Raw genomic sequence first — 17,281 nt, 5'->3', positions numbered from 1 at the left:
AATATCTTCACGGAGAATCTGAGAAACAAAAGGAGGACAAAAAACAAGTGGGAGAAAAATGAGGAGGAGACACAGGCTGTTTAGGCGAGGATGAGAGGGGATCTGGCAGTCAAAGAGACAAGGACTGGAGGTGGGTCTGTAATTCTTAGAACGTGCCAAATGACTTTAGCTGGCTAAACACCATTGTTGCTAGCTGGGTACCTGCATTCAATTGCCAAACTCAGCTGTCCATATTTTAAAGCTACTCCTGAAAATTTTACTTTATATCATAAATATCTAATTTGTAAAGCTACACATGTTAAATATGATGTGGCGCGTTCTGTCGTCAAAACACTGTACAAGCATAGCTTTATTATTTGAACATAAGTTCTGTATTTAGTGAAGTTTGTCATTTAAAGTATTTGTCACTTTTCCAGTATGGTCTTATTAAGGTCTTAGCTCTAGAAAGTGCTACCCTTATGGTCTCTGCTCAACAGCTCACTTACACATGAACTATCTATAAAACTGTAGGGAGGCCCATTGATTTCAGTCAGGTCAGCCCCTAAGTAACTTGCAATGGTTTTCTAAGGTCCTTGGATTTTCAAAGGCTTATACCATGTTAAAGTTTGAACATTAATTGTTATCAGTACTACACAGATATTACGCGTGAACTGTAATGCTTGTAGTTTCAAAGTGACTTCTGGTCTGTTTACTGCAGTGTAAAGTAGTTGATTTTTTCAAAAATATGCAGCAGAGATTCCTCACTATTGCCAGCTAAATCTGAGGTTTTTATACTGAAAGTCAGATGTGTATTCAATACTTGTATTCTGATTTACATATTAGGAGTTCAACCTCCAGATGTTTAGCAAATAGCAAGATCGTGTAATACAAAGAATTATTAGGACACTGAGTAAATCAATAGAATGCACAACTGAGTAATCAGTATATGAAGTTCAGTAAGTACATACTTAGGAGAAAATTGGGGTTCTTTAGAAATGTCAGCATTCATCAGTCAGAGTCAGTCTATTGTCCAGTTAATTTTTAAGGGTAATATAGCAATATCATGAACCATATTTTTATCATCCAATTACAAATATTTTGGCCCAATGCATAATTAGCCCAATACTGTGATTTTTTTCCTGTAGTCAAAAGATCTTGCTGTTTAACAACCAGTTTTTCTTCTTGATAAATAATAGTAATATTGAAATTAACATGAAAAGTAAAGGGAAAACTGAGTGTTTTGTTTCTTCATTTATACTGTCTTTTCTCTGACCACCACTGCTGCTGTGCTTTCAATTTCTGCATAATGTTTGAAACCTGGATATATGTGTAACCAAGCAACAAATTTTTGTCGTAAATGCTATGATTTTGTGGGTTTGGTGCCTTTTTTCAGCCATTATCCTTTTGTTCAATTTTGTGCTGAGGTGAAATTTGAGAAGCTTTATTTCTTGGACAAAAATTAAACAAAAACATTTAATTTGACCATAGAGATGCAATCTAATGAATAGTGATAGCAAGTGTAATTTCCAGTCTTTTCCGGTGAAAACAGTGATTATCAAAGTTCTTAGAGTATCTTTTTTCAGTACAGCTGTTTCACTGAGGAGTCAGGGAAGTCAACTTTTATCTTACAGAAAGTATTCTTAGAATAACTTAAGTATCAGAATTTTTTTCTGCTTTTTAGGAAACCTATCTCTTGTATAAAGTTCCATATTAATAAGGAATTAATAGAAGTTATTCCAAGTTCAAATCCCTGTTCTCAGACTGACTTAGAAGCATCTTATTTACTAATGAAGAACATTTATAAAGAAGAATTCACTGAAGACGAATATTTAAAAACTGACTGTGCCATCGAACTTAAAGAACAATATCAAGGTAAAGTGTTTAATTTACTGTTTTCTAACTTTTTATGATGTCAACTTGATAACTTCCCTAATTTTTAGTACAGGATTCATAGACATTGAAGAGATGTTTTGGGTGACCGCATCCTTTGCAATTTCAGTAGTTATAACCTTTTAAGAGGGATTTAGTCTGTGGAGAAGCAGGGCTTGTCTGAACAGTGCAAGATAGATGCAAGCCAAAAGAAATTTCAGGCTGTTTAAGCATACAGCAGGTGTACAAAAAGAATCATGATAAATAGACCTTGTTGGGCATTGATTAAAATGGTCATGATCCTTTTTAGTTCGATAAAATTAGATCCCTGTTGCATGTTCTTTTACCATATAAAGGAGGGAAAGGATTAAGCAGTTTTGGCTTTATTGCTGGATGAAGATAGTTCAAATTGTGTAGTGTTCCTTTGTGTTTTCTGAAATGTTCTGATCAGTAGCACCCTAATGGATAGAAAAAATTCTGATCACAGAAACCAAAATGTTGAGAAAGCGCTTGATTCAACTATACTACAGCTTATTATTCCAAACTATCTTTTTTAAAAAAAAAAAAATGAAGGGTTTGGTGGGAGGGGTCCTACCTCTAAATAGATTAGTATAGAAAAGGAAAGTAATTTAATCATTTACTAAGAGCTTTGTTCCTCAATCACACAGGGGAAACAGCTCGTTCTTGATACAACATTGTACAAGATAACATTTACTAGAAACATAGTATCAATAATACAAGTGTATTATAGTTAATAATTGAAAGACAGTAATCTTAATTCATCAGAATAAGTAATTTCTGATGTTTTTCCTAAAATAGGCCCATGGCAGAAAAAGAAGGATATTTATTGTTGTTCAAGGTCTCAATAATTGATTAAAGTTCTGTATATAAGATATCTTTACAAAGAGTATAAAAGGAATTCAGATGGTTTTCCATTTCTTAGTTTTTACTTTCTTAGAAACAACCTCTAAATTTCCACTGATAAGAGTCTCTGGAAGAAAAAAAAAAAACATGAAATTCATAACACATTTTGTATTTTTAGAGTTATAGATAAATATAATTACAGTGCTTAAACAAAAGTAAATATGCAAGCTAAAGAGACTAGATTTTCCTTTTCTAAGAGTATATTAAACTGTTCCCTGTTTTGTTGACTAGTTTATTGGATTAACAAGTCAACAAGTATCTATCAAAGTAACTAGTATATTACTGCAAAATTTTTTCTAACTTACTGTTATATTCAAGAAGTAAAAAGTAAAAGTAAAGTAAAAAAAGTAAGTAAAAGCCAGTTAAATTTTGAGGGGAGTCTTTATTATGACATTATTAAAAGCTGCCATTTTGAAAGATTTGCAAGTTATTTTGTCTTATTTGAGAGCCTGTTACTTAATGCATGCTAGTCTGCTGGCAGCACAAAACCAAGTAGGTTTCACTAAAGGCATTAAGATACATACAGAGAATGCCACAATGTGGAAATTCACTGAAAGGTAAAAATAATTAGAACTGGGGTATTATGGGCAATATGACATAGTTATCCAGTCTTGTTTTAAAAGCATGTATAATACGAAATTAAGAACGATAGATAGAATTTGAATGATAACTTGAAATTGGTATTTCTAATAGAGGAAGGCTAAGTTTTAATTCTAAATAACTTCATTTATTAGTGCAGGGTTTTTTTTATACCTGCTTGTGCATATTAAAATGTTTCATGGTTATTCCCATTAATATAACCCTGTGCTTCCTTTCAGAGACCAAAATCAATTTCTTGAGTCATTTTACTTTTTGAGATGTAGTATATGAAAGTAATACATAAAACAAAACAGTCATAGCACTGCATATGATATGAAGTTTCTTGTTTAAAACAAAGTTTTTTCCAGTAATGTTGTGAAATTTGGCAAATAGGTTGTGCTTACATTTAAAATGTAGCTACTAAATTATTACTAGACTATAGTGGCAAACAACTGTAAGCGAGTTAAAACTGTGAAGTATGCCCAAGCAAATAGAATGGACAAGCTGAAAACTAAATTTGGTTCAGTCATTAACGTAGATTTCTAGACTTCTTCCCAATGTATGTCTCTTTAAATTAAATTAGAAACAAGCTCCCAATAATTCATGTGCAGTTCATAGTCCTTCTGTTTTGCATAGGCTGCCTGTTATGTGTAAGGGGTCACACTGGAATGACTACCATCTTTGTACTGTCTAGCTCCAGCTAAAGCTCAAGAACGTTACCATTGCAGTAACACGTGACAACGCTACCAATAAGGCCCCCGTTCAAACATGAGTTATAACTGATAAAGTACTTGAGCTCATGCTTAAGCCCATTAAAGTTCTTTTCTTACTCTTTGATGAGCAGATGCTTCTGAATCAGAAGTGTGTGATACTAATGCCTTCAAGTTACAATTCTGAAAAATAAGTCTATTTTTAGGTGCAATTACACCTCCTAAAATCAAGAAGTGGCAACTGTGAGTTTAATTTTGTATTGGTTTCTAACACTGTCATTTGTGAATCTGTAGTTTTAGCTATTGCTCCAGTTGTAAAATTCTGTATCAGGAAAGCAGTTAGATATGTGATTGTATCTATTCCTTTTCAAGAGGGCAGTTGAGTACCTGCTTAAGTGCATTCCTGAGTAGACATACTTTCCTGAGGTGGGATGTAAGAGGTTAAATGTGTTAAAATTAACAAAGAAATGCACTAATTAAAATGTTTGAATCACATTAGAGTAATATTAAGACTAACTGAAGAGAAAAACAGTCCCTTTTCATACATTTCAAATAGTAGAGCCACTTACAATAAAAACTTACACAAATTAATATAATCAAAAATTAATAAAAGCTATAGCTAAACTGGGATTATAAATGCAAGTCAAAAGCAAAGTTATATGCCTTATTTGACCTGATTTAGTGTTGCCATGTTAGAAGTCATCCTGCTTTCTTTGAATTAACAAAAATGAAATGAGGAAGAAATTATAGAAGATATTTTTTGTAGACAACACGATCAAATTAATGATACTGAAGCAATTTTTATTTTCTGAATAATTTTAGTGCTAATTTTGCAACTACAATTTACATGAATATTGAAGTGCTTCTACACTGTTTTCCTGGTTGCCTTAAGAAAAGAAAGAAGTACAGATTCAGGACCATGTAATTTGTACTAGAAAAGATGGTATATTTCTTTACTGGGAGGTATTCTAAGCTTTGTTGGCCACTATAAGTTTTAGTAGCCTCCCCTGAACTAGTCATTTCATTAAACATAGGCATATTATAGCAAGGCATGTATTTTTGAACTGATAAATTTCCTTATGGGGAACTGTTTGTGTTATGCAACATAAAATTTCTAAACAGTTTGAGGGGCCATATTGGGTGTCTATCATTTCCAGCTACTAGGAAGGAAAGCAGGAATATTACAGATATGAAGTCATCTAAGGAATGAAGGAGGAATGTGGGAATCAGGAGGCTTTCAAGTTAGTAAAAGAAAAGGGAGTTCTTTACTCTCCTTCTGTACCTTTTCAGTGTAAGTAAAGGGTTGGAAGTGTAAAGGAGTGCATCAAATATTTGTGATTCCTTCCTCTATCAGTTTCTGTCTCATGGAGGGTAGCAATCTGAATTCAAAAGAAATTTAAGTCCATAATTTTATCTTTATTGAAATCATACTAGTTTGTCACCCTCTATATTTTTTGACTCTCTGTTTTTTAAATAAATTGATCACTATTGCAGAATTGCAAAATTTATGTTTAGGTTTAGATATATGGCTGTATAGTACAGACTGCTTCGTTATTGGCTTTTGGAGTGTGCAAGCCTGTCACAAGTGGCACTGAACTAAGTTACTCAACCGAAACGTACCTCAAAATTTTCTTTAGGATAGGTTGATAATGCAAACAAGGGAGTGACAAGAAATTAACTTTTCTTTTTAACAAGTGTTACATATAACAAAAGAGGAAGCAGACGACAACCAGAGCTTATTAGATGAGCTATTGGAAATCTAGTCTTTGTTGCATTTACAACTTAAATTGTAAAACATGTAAAGTAAAAAAGTTACTGTTGTGCTAATATTTATAGCATTTCAATAGCTGTTCAACAATTATCTTTATTCTGGTAATGCTTATTATTTTTATACTGTTTACTAATGTATTTTATTTATTTCAGATTTATATGTTGGAGATGAACTTGTTTTTGTTGATAATCTTGAAAATTATGGTAAAAAACTCCCTAATTTATATGCCCTTCTGGACAGGCTACAGTTTTTTTTAGTGAAAGATCCCCTTTTAAATTCTGAAGGACAGAAATTAACAGAAGAGAGCATTTTCAGGTATATACAAAATTGCTGTATATTATTTAACATAAATAATAATCTCTGTGTAATACCATTAACATTTTAAAATCTTAACTTCTGTTAGATGTTAAACAATTTATTTATATTTGCAATGAGTAAAGATTTTAGCTTTTCTTCTTATATAGAAAAAATGAGCAGGATGGAATTTATATACACTATTAAAGAAAATTTAATAGATCAAATAGTGTAATTTTTAGGTTTTGTAACTGTCAAATGCGATCAAGATTTTAGTTTTGGAGTGCTGAAAAATGCTTATCTTTAAAGAACCTTCATCAGACTGACTAATGCCTTATTGGTAAAATGCCACTAAATTTAGCAGGACCAGGAATTTGCCCAAGTTTGCATGTTCCTTCTTCCTCTCCTGTCTGTCCTCTTTCAGTAGATCCATGCTTTTACCCTGGTGAGTTCTAGTTCTTCAGGTTCAAATTTTAATTATAATTGTTTTTGTTAAATTGATTGAATTTAATTGAAATGTGGCCTTTATGTCATGGATTTGAACAAACTGGTACATTAAAACAGATATAAATGTGGCTAATATTTTGTAAGTATATTCATCTGTGTATATATGTTTTGACAAACTCTGGCTAAATTTTGTGCTGATTTACTCTTGCCTGAATGACCTATATAAATTCCTTTGCATTTGATAAGGTTGCATGTCTCTCAGGCAAGGCAAAGCAGAATTTAATTTTGTACCTATACAGTAGTAGAAATGGGCAGGGAGAGGGAAGGAGAATGACGACTTTTTTTCATGAGTTCTGATCTTGCAATGCATGCCAGGCATAAGGCTACATGCACATGGTAGAGTACTCCCACAAAAATGTTATGATCCAAATTCTACAGTAACTTGCAGAATTGCTAGTTACAGGAGAAAAAATGCTAGTATAATCCTCTACACAAATTGTTTTGACCTTCTGCTAATCCACTTCTTACTGGCAAAGCCACCAGCCTTTTTGAGATGGGAGTCTGAATCTCCTAGTGGAACATGCAGGGAGATGCATTCTTTAATCAGACAAACTTCTGCTGAAAATAAATTTGGATGAGAATCCCATGGCTAGACCTTGAACAATTTATGCTCTTCAATCTATAATATTCCTTCAGTAAAATAGAGGTTCCAGGGACTTACGAGGAAGCTATCCCAGTGAAAAGTGATTCTTTTCATAGTTTCAGTGTTTGTTATGGCCACTAGAAGCAAGCCCAATAAGAGGGTTTCCAGCAGTCTCTGAAAGTCTTCAGACCTGTCCTGCTGCTTGTAGCCTAGTTTTTCAGGGCAAGAAATAGCCTGCCTCCAAAGTTTTTCTTGTTGGCATTTTAAAAGTTTTATCAGTTTAATCAGTGAAAATATTTTTTATTTGTTATTTTAATAAATAGTGAGTATACTCTGCCTTGTTTGATGCTGAATGATTTCTAGAAACAGAAAGTTCAGAAATATGGAATGATATGAATATTATAGATAATACAAACTTTTTATATAGTAGAAAAAATTTGTTTTAGAAGAAAATAAGATCTGAAGCTTTTGTACGAAGAGTTTTGACATGACAGGGAACTTAAATGTTGGGCCAGTGAACAAGTTTAATACTCTTTTGTATTCTTTAAGGACAAGTCTCAATATTAAATTGCTATGCTTGTACAATTTTCTTGAAAAATTATTTCATTTAGTTATACAGCTCATTGCAGCATGTCTTGGAATTGTTTTCCTAGAAAACCATGGATTTAAAAAAAGAACTTCCCATATATATAATTATCAATCTACTGTTAAAACTTTTAATCTTACATATGAAATAATAAAGAGAAGTCACTTGCTTTATTTTATGATCTTTTAAAGGAAATGTTTTACATTCCAAAATAAAATGGAGATGCAGGAGAGTAAAAAAGAATTGCAGGGAATTAAAGAGAACTTCAGTCCAATATCTTTAAAAGATGAAGAGGTATTACAAAGTTGTTTCTTGCCAGTTACATTATTGATTATTATGCACAAGTGTTTTTTCATCTGCAAGTCATTTTACTGAATTCTTTTCATACTTGCCAAATATTTGAAGCCTTCCTATTTCTCAGATAAAAAGCCACTATTATTATATGCATATTTTTAATTCCTGGATGCCTTTGTTATGAATCACCACTTCAGTCAGCTGTTTCTGCTGGGATCTGATGTACTGGCATTTTTATGTAAGTACCATTACACTAAGAGTAGAAATAAACCAGAATAAAAAGTCATGATGTGTGCAAGGGAAAGGGAAAGTCCTGGTACATTTTTGGGGACTATGTTTATATAATAGATATATAAAATATATATGTGGGTTTTTTTGCTCCATTTTTCAAAATTCTGCCCAAAAATGCACATTGAGTCACATTATGTTTCTACAGTGTTACCACTATGGAGGAATAGTGGGGCTCAGGAAATACTGAGAAGAATTCTGAGAATCAGAACTATCCTCAGAGTATTTATAATGAGTTTATTCAACATAACCAAAAAATTATCACAGTCATAGTCTCACACTGCTGGGGAAATGTATTTTGGTGCCAGTAACAGTGCTGATAACATGATCCAGTTTTATACCAGACTTTCAGTAAAATAAATGAGGATTTTGCTTGATGGGAACTGTAAGTTCAGATCCGCTCTTCTTACTCCACTTACTCATTTTGAAATATTGTAACATTATTTTATTTTATTCTATTTTATTTTTTCTTTGTCTTGAACTAAGCTTTGTTTATACTGCATGCACGTCATATGACATTGTTCTTAAAAGCTCTTAGATCAGTTTAGAACTAAGCTATTTCAAGATTTTAAAAAAGCTGAAACTCTACAGTAGCATCAAGAGAAACTTAGAATTTACTTACCCATTGTGTTGTGATTAATATTTTTCAGTATTCAATGTTGCCTCTTGAGTTAGAAGTCTACAGAACAAGCAGATCAGAAATCAATATTCCATCACACTTGGAACTGAAAGAGTTGTTAAAATTAGCTCCAGAAACTATGGGTGATGAAGCCACATGTGAAGAGTTGATCAAAGGAAGTGAGAGCTAGTTTTCTTACATGCCTGACCTGATTTTACTCTCATTTGAGCAAATTTAGCACAATCTAGCTCTTTTGCTTTCAATTCACTTATAATTTACATCATAATTTATAGTCTGTCAAATGAGAATTTCTGTGTATGAAACTATGAATTTTGCTGTACCCAGATTTCAGAGTATTAGAAATGTCTCCTCAAATAGCCAAGAGGAAGTGATCTGTTTGCTGCACGGTTCAGTCCAGGGTTATGTTGTAATCTTGAAGTCAAATGTTACATGAGCCATAATTCCTAATGTCCAGGCCTCCATGAAGACAATAATTTAGTGTTATGTTTTCTTATCTGTGCTTAAATTTACTTCCAGAGATATACCCAAGAGGATTATATGCAATATAGTTATGCCATATAAATTGCATGTAATGGCAATTGCTTGTAAATGGCTTCTAATGACATTGTAATAGCAAAAGCCAAAGCAGGTTTCTAGAAGAAAAAGGTTAAATATTTCCGTGGATAATCAGAACATTCTAAATTACAGTAGTCATTTCTTTAAAGGACTTTAGGAAGTTACTAACTGCTTCTACATTACAGACTAGAAGTACATCCTTAATGACAGTTATTGGCTATTGAATTTATATCTAAAGCAGTATCTTGTATAGTTAAGAGAAAAAGACATTGAGATTTTAATTTTGACAGAAAAAACAGCTTGGTTTTAGCAAACAAGTGAGTAAAGGCACTTCTTTGGTGGACAGGAAGCAGGTAGTGTTGCTCAAAGAAGCAAGATTCATGCTTTTAAATATGTTGGATACATGCTGAATTCTGCTACTGCTAGGGCAGCAGTTTTGGGTAATCAAGTCACGTATTAAAGATAAGACAAAACTTCAAAAAGCGTTTGGATATTTGACTAAGGCAGTTCCATGTGCATTCGTCTGATATATTTAGTACATACATACCATGTTCCAGTAGTAACTAAGCCAAATGACTCTACCTCTACTGCAGAGGTTTGGGGATTTTGTGTGCAGACTCCAACCTCTTCCTTTTTGTTTTGTTTTTGTCCTTTTTAGTAGCAAAAAAAAAAAAAAAAAGCATGGACAAACTCCTAGTGAAATACCTTGAGACCACCTGCTTCTTCCAGAAATCACATCACTGTAGTTCAGATAGTGACCCAAAGTATTTATTTTAGCAAGACTATACTATCTTGCATTTATTTTCCAGCACTGTCAAGGGATGAGACTTTTTACTGCTCTGGTCCTCTAGGGTAGCCTATTGCAGGGTTACTAAACGTACCTGCAGTTCTTCATCGTGATGAGTTATGGAGATCCAGTAAAATGGAGAACCAGTAAAAAAAAACCTGAAAATTTTGTTTTGGTAGGAAAAAGAAATAAATGGCTAATTTGACATATTTTAAAATCTGTTTTCAGCTCTCAATGCAGAAATTGCAAACAAATCAGAAATTTCCAAATACTGTCCCGAACTGGAAGAAGTTTGTTCCAGTAATAGCAGAAGTGTGTTGGATTTCTGTGAGTCAGGTAGGAAGACCTAGATAAATTCAGTGATATTATTTAAAATAAATTCTTCAAGTAATTGTTCCCCTGTCCTGTTCTTGGGTGTATGTGTGCCACATCTACTTAAGATCAGAACATTTGCTTTGTGAAATCTACTATTTTGTACTTGTACCATAAGGAGGTAGAAGTGCCATACTCCTTTCAAGAGTTTTAAAAGTGAAGCACAACTTTCCACTTGCTTTGTGCTGCTTTTAGCTGCAATTACTGTCCATATCTTTTGCACTTGAATAGCTTTGCAAGTTTGGGGGTTTTTTTATCTAACAGCTTCCCTACCCAGAGAGGGCAGAGGAAAGTTAAGTTAATTCAAATTGTGGAGTGAAAGAGCACAGTTTAAAGTTTGTTAAGGTCCTATGTAAGCACTTTGAAAAGGAGTGATGGAGGACAATTCAGGAAGAAGTACTTAAGACTTCCCTGCTGAGTCCATACCTTCTAGAGTTAGAAAACTCCTGAGCAGACATTTTGGTTTATGAATGGTCCAGTATAGCTGTGTGATCAAGAAATAAAATCAGGAAGTCACAGAGCTGTTTTCCACAGAAGTAAACTGAAAGTGTTGAATTTTGCTTTGCGTGAGTTGAATCCTGCCTTCTCATATGTTCGTCTTAGGAAATTCTATGTATATGCCTAAAGGCATGAGAAAACATCAGCTTGAAAAAACATCGGTCAAGCGTGATGGTAGTTTACAATACAAACTAATGCCAGACAGTTTTGGTGTCTGTCTATTCAGGCTAACTGTCCAACCTCAATTCAAATTTTTTCAGATTCCAGATATAATCTCTTAAAATAATGGATATTCTTCCCATCCTTACTGTTTTCACACCTTAAATATTGGTTGGCTAAAAGAGGCAGCAAAATGATGCTGATATTTTTCAGCTTTAATTCCAAGCAGGAAAATTTCTACAAAGACTGACTGATCTTAGGAAAAGCATATCAGTGCATTGGCCTGTGGCCGGTAGCAGTGTTACAGTGTTAGCCTCCAGTGCATATTCACTTGATGGTCTTTCATCCAGCAGTTACTAGAATCCTTGAGATATTCTTTTTTTCTTCCAGACCAAGACCCCTCCCTACCTCGGTTTGCATGTGGTTTTAACTAGACTGTCTTTCCTCTCCAGGCTAATAGCATAATGCTTCTGATACTACACTGGAGTGAAAATGGGCTTTTGGTGGAAGCAGTCATACCAGCTCAAATTGTCAGATACAAAGGCTCAAGGCAAATCCACCATACACTGTTCTACAGAGACAAGTTATACTTAGGATTCATCTAGAGATTATTGCCTAACATGATTAACTTCAGTCTGAACCCAGTGAGCTACCTGTCTGCTTTTTACTTCTAAAATTTATTATAAACAAGAGGAGCTTAAGTATAGCAGTAGATCTGAGCAGTTTGAGACCCTCCTGCTGTACCTAGTAGTAACACGTTGCCTGTGAGCTCATACAGGATAGTCTCTGTTCCTCAGGAGTAGGCTGGTAGTCAGACTGTCCCATCTCATATTGTTTTCAAATGAATCTAACTACATTAGTCTGTGTTACCAGTTTGCTGGCTTAGCTGTACCATTGAATCAGACGAGGCTCATTCAGCAGGGCATAGGCAGTTTCTTTGTCTTTTTTCTTCAAAGGTACTCAGATCTTTAGGATGGAGACCTGCAAACCTGTATATACATTGCTAAGACACTGTTTTTTAGTGGAATTACCTGTATCAGGTGTCAAATTTTAGCAGAGATACCTTGCAGTCTTTTCCTGAATTTAATTTTGCTGTTTATGAGATACCAGGAGTGAAATATATGGCCAAGTACTCAGAGAAGAACCAGTCATAAAATAATGGCATTTTTGAAAGACATTTAATTGTTTGCCTTCCTATCCTGCTAGCTATGTGGATTGTTAATTGATAAAGGAGTTGAGGGACAAGAGAAGTCACTCAGTCGTTTATGTTCTTAGAAGAGGAATGGGGTATAGACTCCCTGATTGTAGGCAGAGCTTAACTGATGTTACTGGTCAAAATGTTCGCGTCTCAAAGGCAAAATAACTCAAAGAGAAGAATACAAACATTATTGCTCAAAGAAAAATGATTGTTCTTTTTAAATATGTCAGGAAATTTGTTGTCGTAAGAACGAATCCTTGTACTTTGGGGAGAAAAGTGTTCATTTAGTTTCTCGCCACAAGAAACAGTCTGTGAAGGTGAAGTTCAACCACTGATAAGTCTTTCTTATTTCTAAGTAAATGGGAGAGAAATTATATTGGTTGGAAGACTGTTTCTTTCTTGTATGAACACTTACACTTATTTTTTTCAATGTGTACTGTACACACTACATCTTCCTACCACTGTCCTATCTCCTTCCTCCCCTATCTTCTAACTTTTTAGGCTGGACAAGTAGCAGCTGTAAGCAGCTGGGCAGATGGCTGATTCAGAGCCAGCTGTGTGCCTGTTGGTGAAAAAATGTGCATGTGGTGATTGCAGCTGCTTGCTGCCTTTTGGAATGAATATGAAATTTGTTATAATTTTTTTTTTTCTTTATGGAGGCGCTGATTTACTTCTGATTTTTCTGGCTGCTGGTTTTCACAGAACATATAAGAACTGGATTTTTTTCTGATCTCTACTCTCTGGTCCAATTTGACTAGAAAAATTATTAGAAGAATGTCAGAGAGATGAATGCCAGGGCAATCACATAAACCACCAGTTTTTAAGAAACGACGTCAAAAATCAACAAAGATGCAAATTATGTACAAGATTTTAATAAAAAGAAATAATATATTAAAATGTCTACCTTTATTTAACAAGAAAGACATGTGAAAAGTGACTTCCATGGAATTTTTTAACATCTGACTTGTATGTGTACTGTTTTAAAAATGAGATATTAGAATTAATTTCATCCCTGAAATTCCAATGAATATTAATTCTACTCAAGAGAGTAATTGTGTCCTTAAAATCCTGAGGTTTCTATTTCTGGATTTCCTGGGTCCATTCATCCGTATTTGTAATGTTACAGGCCACCACAAAACTGCGTGAGATATCTCTCTCATCTAAGTAGTTTCATTTATGTGTACCTACGAAGGCCACCAGTGATCAACACTTAATACCAAAACCTTATCCTTAATATTTGATGATTTAATCATAATAATCACCGTATGTGGGAAAAGTATGTAGCCAGAATTACATTACAGAGTCAGTGAAGAAATGTGACCTATACATTATTTTCCCCATAACTGTCTGGAAATTAAAATGTGAAGTATGTCACTCTGATTTTTACTGCTTAAATAATGAATTGTCTTATGAATATATTTTATGTGTTAATACAAAGCTTCACTAAGTGTAATAAAATTCATAAATATATACATTTCATCACATGTAGCTTTGTGAATAATAACACAGTTTTTTGGTTTGGGTGGATTTTATGCAATTTCTAGCTAAATGTGCTGCATATCCGAACAAGGAAATGGAAGTACCTTTAAGTCCTCCTTGCAGACAGCAAAGGTCTCAGTTGAATTTTCTGGATACAGGACTCCAAGAGGAACCTCTTTCTGCTAACAGGTAATGAAAACTTTGTAGGAATAAATACTATCACAAAATACTCTTAAATTAGTGCAAAATAACGTTATTCTGTTAGTTGGTGGTCATTTTCTTTTAGACATTTGTATTTACTTTGTGTTTTGCCTTAAAGAAAGGAAGTGTTTTAAAGAGAGGTTGCGTCCTCTGTATTTTGCTCACGGAGGGCACAATCCATATCTGTGACCTTCTTTCAGGGAATTTGAAAAAGAAACCCAGCCTTCTGTTGTAGAACTCTTTTTCTCCTGGGAGGCTTAATAGCCTGAAAATCCAGTTTCACTTTTGGAGGAGGCAACAATAAGTATTTGTGGAGCAGCATCACCTACAAAATCTCCAGAAGAGATGCAGTGCAAATGTATTGTCCAAGTTCTGGACAAATGCAAACAACAATGAAATTTAAGCCTTTTCTCACTGGCACAGAAGTAGGATTGCTTCACCCTTTCTTTCTCATCTTGTTTGTGAGACTAGCCTTTGTTCTGTTGCCATAGGCAGGAAGGATTTAAATATCTTTTGGGGGAGGGAACCACAATCTACAGAAAATTATTTTTCAGTACTGTTTTAATTCATGAGATACATGCACAACCTTTGTGATTCCTCTTAACCCTTTCTGCTCACAGTGGTCTTGCATGAAGTAACCCTATATATGCACAAGAAAACTTTTCATGAATGGATGAATGAATGAGTGAATGAATAAATGAGAAGTTTGGGGAGAAAGCAGACATTTTACAAAGTAATTTTGTATGAATCAATTGGTTTTGAAATTCAACAGATAATGCTGTTAAACTTAATTCCTCCAAGTCTTGTTTTTATGTTCTTCTTAGTATTTTTATTACAGAGCCATCTAGAGAATACTTAGAATGTTTGGTATGGCAGTCAGAGAAGTACCAGGATGATGTGAAATCTCTTTTGCTTAAAGGTAAGGTATAGATTTTCTAATCAATGTTGAAGACTTCCACATACATGGAGGTGATATAGTGAAAAAGATAGTGATATGTTACTGAACATATCTTCTCTTCAGCTCTTGAAGTTTATCCAACTGGAATAACCCCCCAAAGTTTGGATTATCTGATTTTTTTTAGTGTAGGTATAAAATTATGTATATGGCAACAAAGAAATTAGTCTATCATGTATCCTTCCATGGAGATAATTTGAATGATGTAAGGGATTTATTTCATTATGAAAATGTCCAGTTCACTACCACTAACTTTTTTTTTAACAAGTGTGGTAATTGAAATTTAGTAATGAGATCTGTTGAAGTTAAACCTTTTCTGTTAGCTATTTATCCTTAAATATTTTTTCAAACAGCTTCTATAGAAAAGTACTGTTATCGGAAAACAAGTTATATGTTGACAACATCAGAATACCTGTTAAAAAACAAATTATATAAAAACAAAATAAGCCATGGGTGGTTTCTGACAGCATCAGAATACTCATCACCACTTTCTTTCATTTCATGTTATTTCCCTTTGTTTTACAAGTCTCAGGATTGAATAAATGACCTGTTATGTTGTCCAATTCATTTGTAAATTTGTTTATAGTTGAAAATGTATAAATGGATTGTAATGTGTAAAATGTATGGTAGTCTCGTGTAAGTGCTTGTAGTTTTGACAGGTAAACCCATTTGTAACCTGAGAAATGCCACTATACATTAATAGAGCTGAAAAATTCTAACACAGAGACACACTCAATAAGAAAAAAGCACACTTGCTCTAATAATGCTAGCTGCTTTGCACTTAAGTCCATTAATGGACACTGAGTTGCTAATAAAAGTATGACCAAGGGATATATGTAGGTAGGTCACAAGTACTTGGAGACTTTCATTTTCAAAATGACATTCTGTTTTCATGTTTCTCAAATATTAATATTATTTATTGATTTCTCTTTCTTCAGAGCGTCAGACTGTTAAACTTACTTGTCAGCATCGTTCACTTACAGAACTGAAAGAACTACTATCTGTTGACATAGAAACACCAATGCTTAGCTCACTGGAAGTGGACTGGTGGCTTCATTTAGGATTAAGTCCAGTTTCCTTAGAGACTTTAGAGCAATTAAGTCTAGATTCTAGTAGTACAAATAGTTTTCTTCCTACAGAAGTAGAAACATTCTCCCTGTTTACATCATATCAGCTAGAATGTAAGTATTTTTTTTTTTCAAAAAGTTTTAGTGATAAAAAGGCAAGGATAGGTACTTCAACAGAAAATTGCACAGTGACAATCACATACTTCCTGCAAGGTAGGTATGAAGGTCTTATTCTCAAGAATAAAATGTATTATAGCAATATAAAGTAGAAACACTACTATGTTAAGATCCACTTTTGGAAAGTTAGAGCAAATTAAAAGGACAAAATCCTGTATTTAACTACATACAAACGTATCCTTTCTGTTACTATGACAACAGACGCAAAAAAGTAGTTTCCAGCAGCCGTATTTATTAACAAAATAGTCTCATTCAGGAAGAGTTCTTAATGAACAGTAATTACATATTCAAATTACATATTGTTCTTGTTAATGGATCACACTACAACACTGAATATTTTGATAAAGCAGACATTCGTGTTGTCTTACCTGCTCAAAGGCCAGTGGCAAGAATATGCTACAGTGAAGATTCTTTATTTTATGATGTTATTCAGAATTTTTTTTTATTCTGGTTATGGTTTAAAAGATTTGAACCACTTCAAAATTTCTGATGGGCCACAATGCATACTTATTATCAAGCTTCAACAGAACATACTAAAAGGTTGTTTAAATTTTATTAGAATAACTGCAGCCTGGCTGCAATGCACGAATCATGTCTGTAGAACACCAAGGCCTGACAGATTGCAGTATCAGAACTGTAGCATACTGTGCTACAGATAGGTGCTGTTCTCATGGAAGAACATTGCCACTTAACTGCTATTTACATATTGCAAAGTGTTTAGATACATGTATACATAGATAACATGGATATGCAGCAGCAGCACAAAACGTTACAGTTCCAGTAAAGCACATTTTTAGAAGGCAGTAATC

At 33.8% G+C, this 17,281-nt stretch overlaps 1 protein-coding gene across 1 annotated transcript in view; it reads left to right on the top strand.

Moving 5' to 3' along the window:
* The window catches only part of CUNH9orf84 (chromosome unknown C9orf84 homolog), a 55,628-nt gene that overhangs the window by 10,872 nt on the left and 27,475 nt on the right, over nucleotides 1–17,281 (top strand). Inside the window, exons 4-11 of the mRNA XM_026061571.1 lie at nucleotides 1,661–1,851; nucleotides 5,985–6,147; nucleotides 7,994–8,096; nucleotides 9,035–9,182; nucleotides 10,595–10,702; nucleotides 14,138–14,261; nucleotides 15,098–15,192; nucleotides 16,167–16,409. Coding sequence (XP_025917356.1) covers nucleotides 1,661–1,851; nucleotides 5,985–6,147; nucleotides 7,994–8,096; nucleotides 9,035–9,182; nucleotides 10,595–10,702; nucleotides 14,138–14,261; nucleotides 15,098–15,192; nucleotides 16,167–16,409 — 1,175 coding nt within the window. The remainder of the gene's footprint in view (nucleotides 1–1,660; nucleotides 1,852–5,984; nucleotides 6,148–7,993; nucleotides 8,097–9,034; nucleotides 9,183–10,594; nucleotides 10,703–14,137; nucleotides 14,262–15,097; nucleotides 15,193–16,166; nucleotides 16,410–17,281) is intronic.

Source organism: Apteryx rowi, unplaced genomic scaffold (genome assembly GCF_003343035.1).
Source record: "Apteryx rowi isolate R43461 unplaced genomic scaffold, aptRow1 scaffold_182, whole genome shotgun sequence".
NCBI classification, from domain to species: domain Eukaryota; kingdom Metazoa; phylum Chordata; class Aves; order Apterygiformes; family Apterygidae; genus Apteryx; species Apteryx rowi.
The sequence above is the reverse complement of the archived record's forward strand: the minus strand, read 5'-3'. Positions and strand labels throughout refer to the sequence as shown.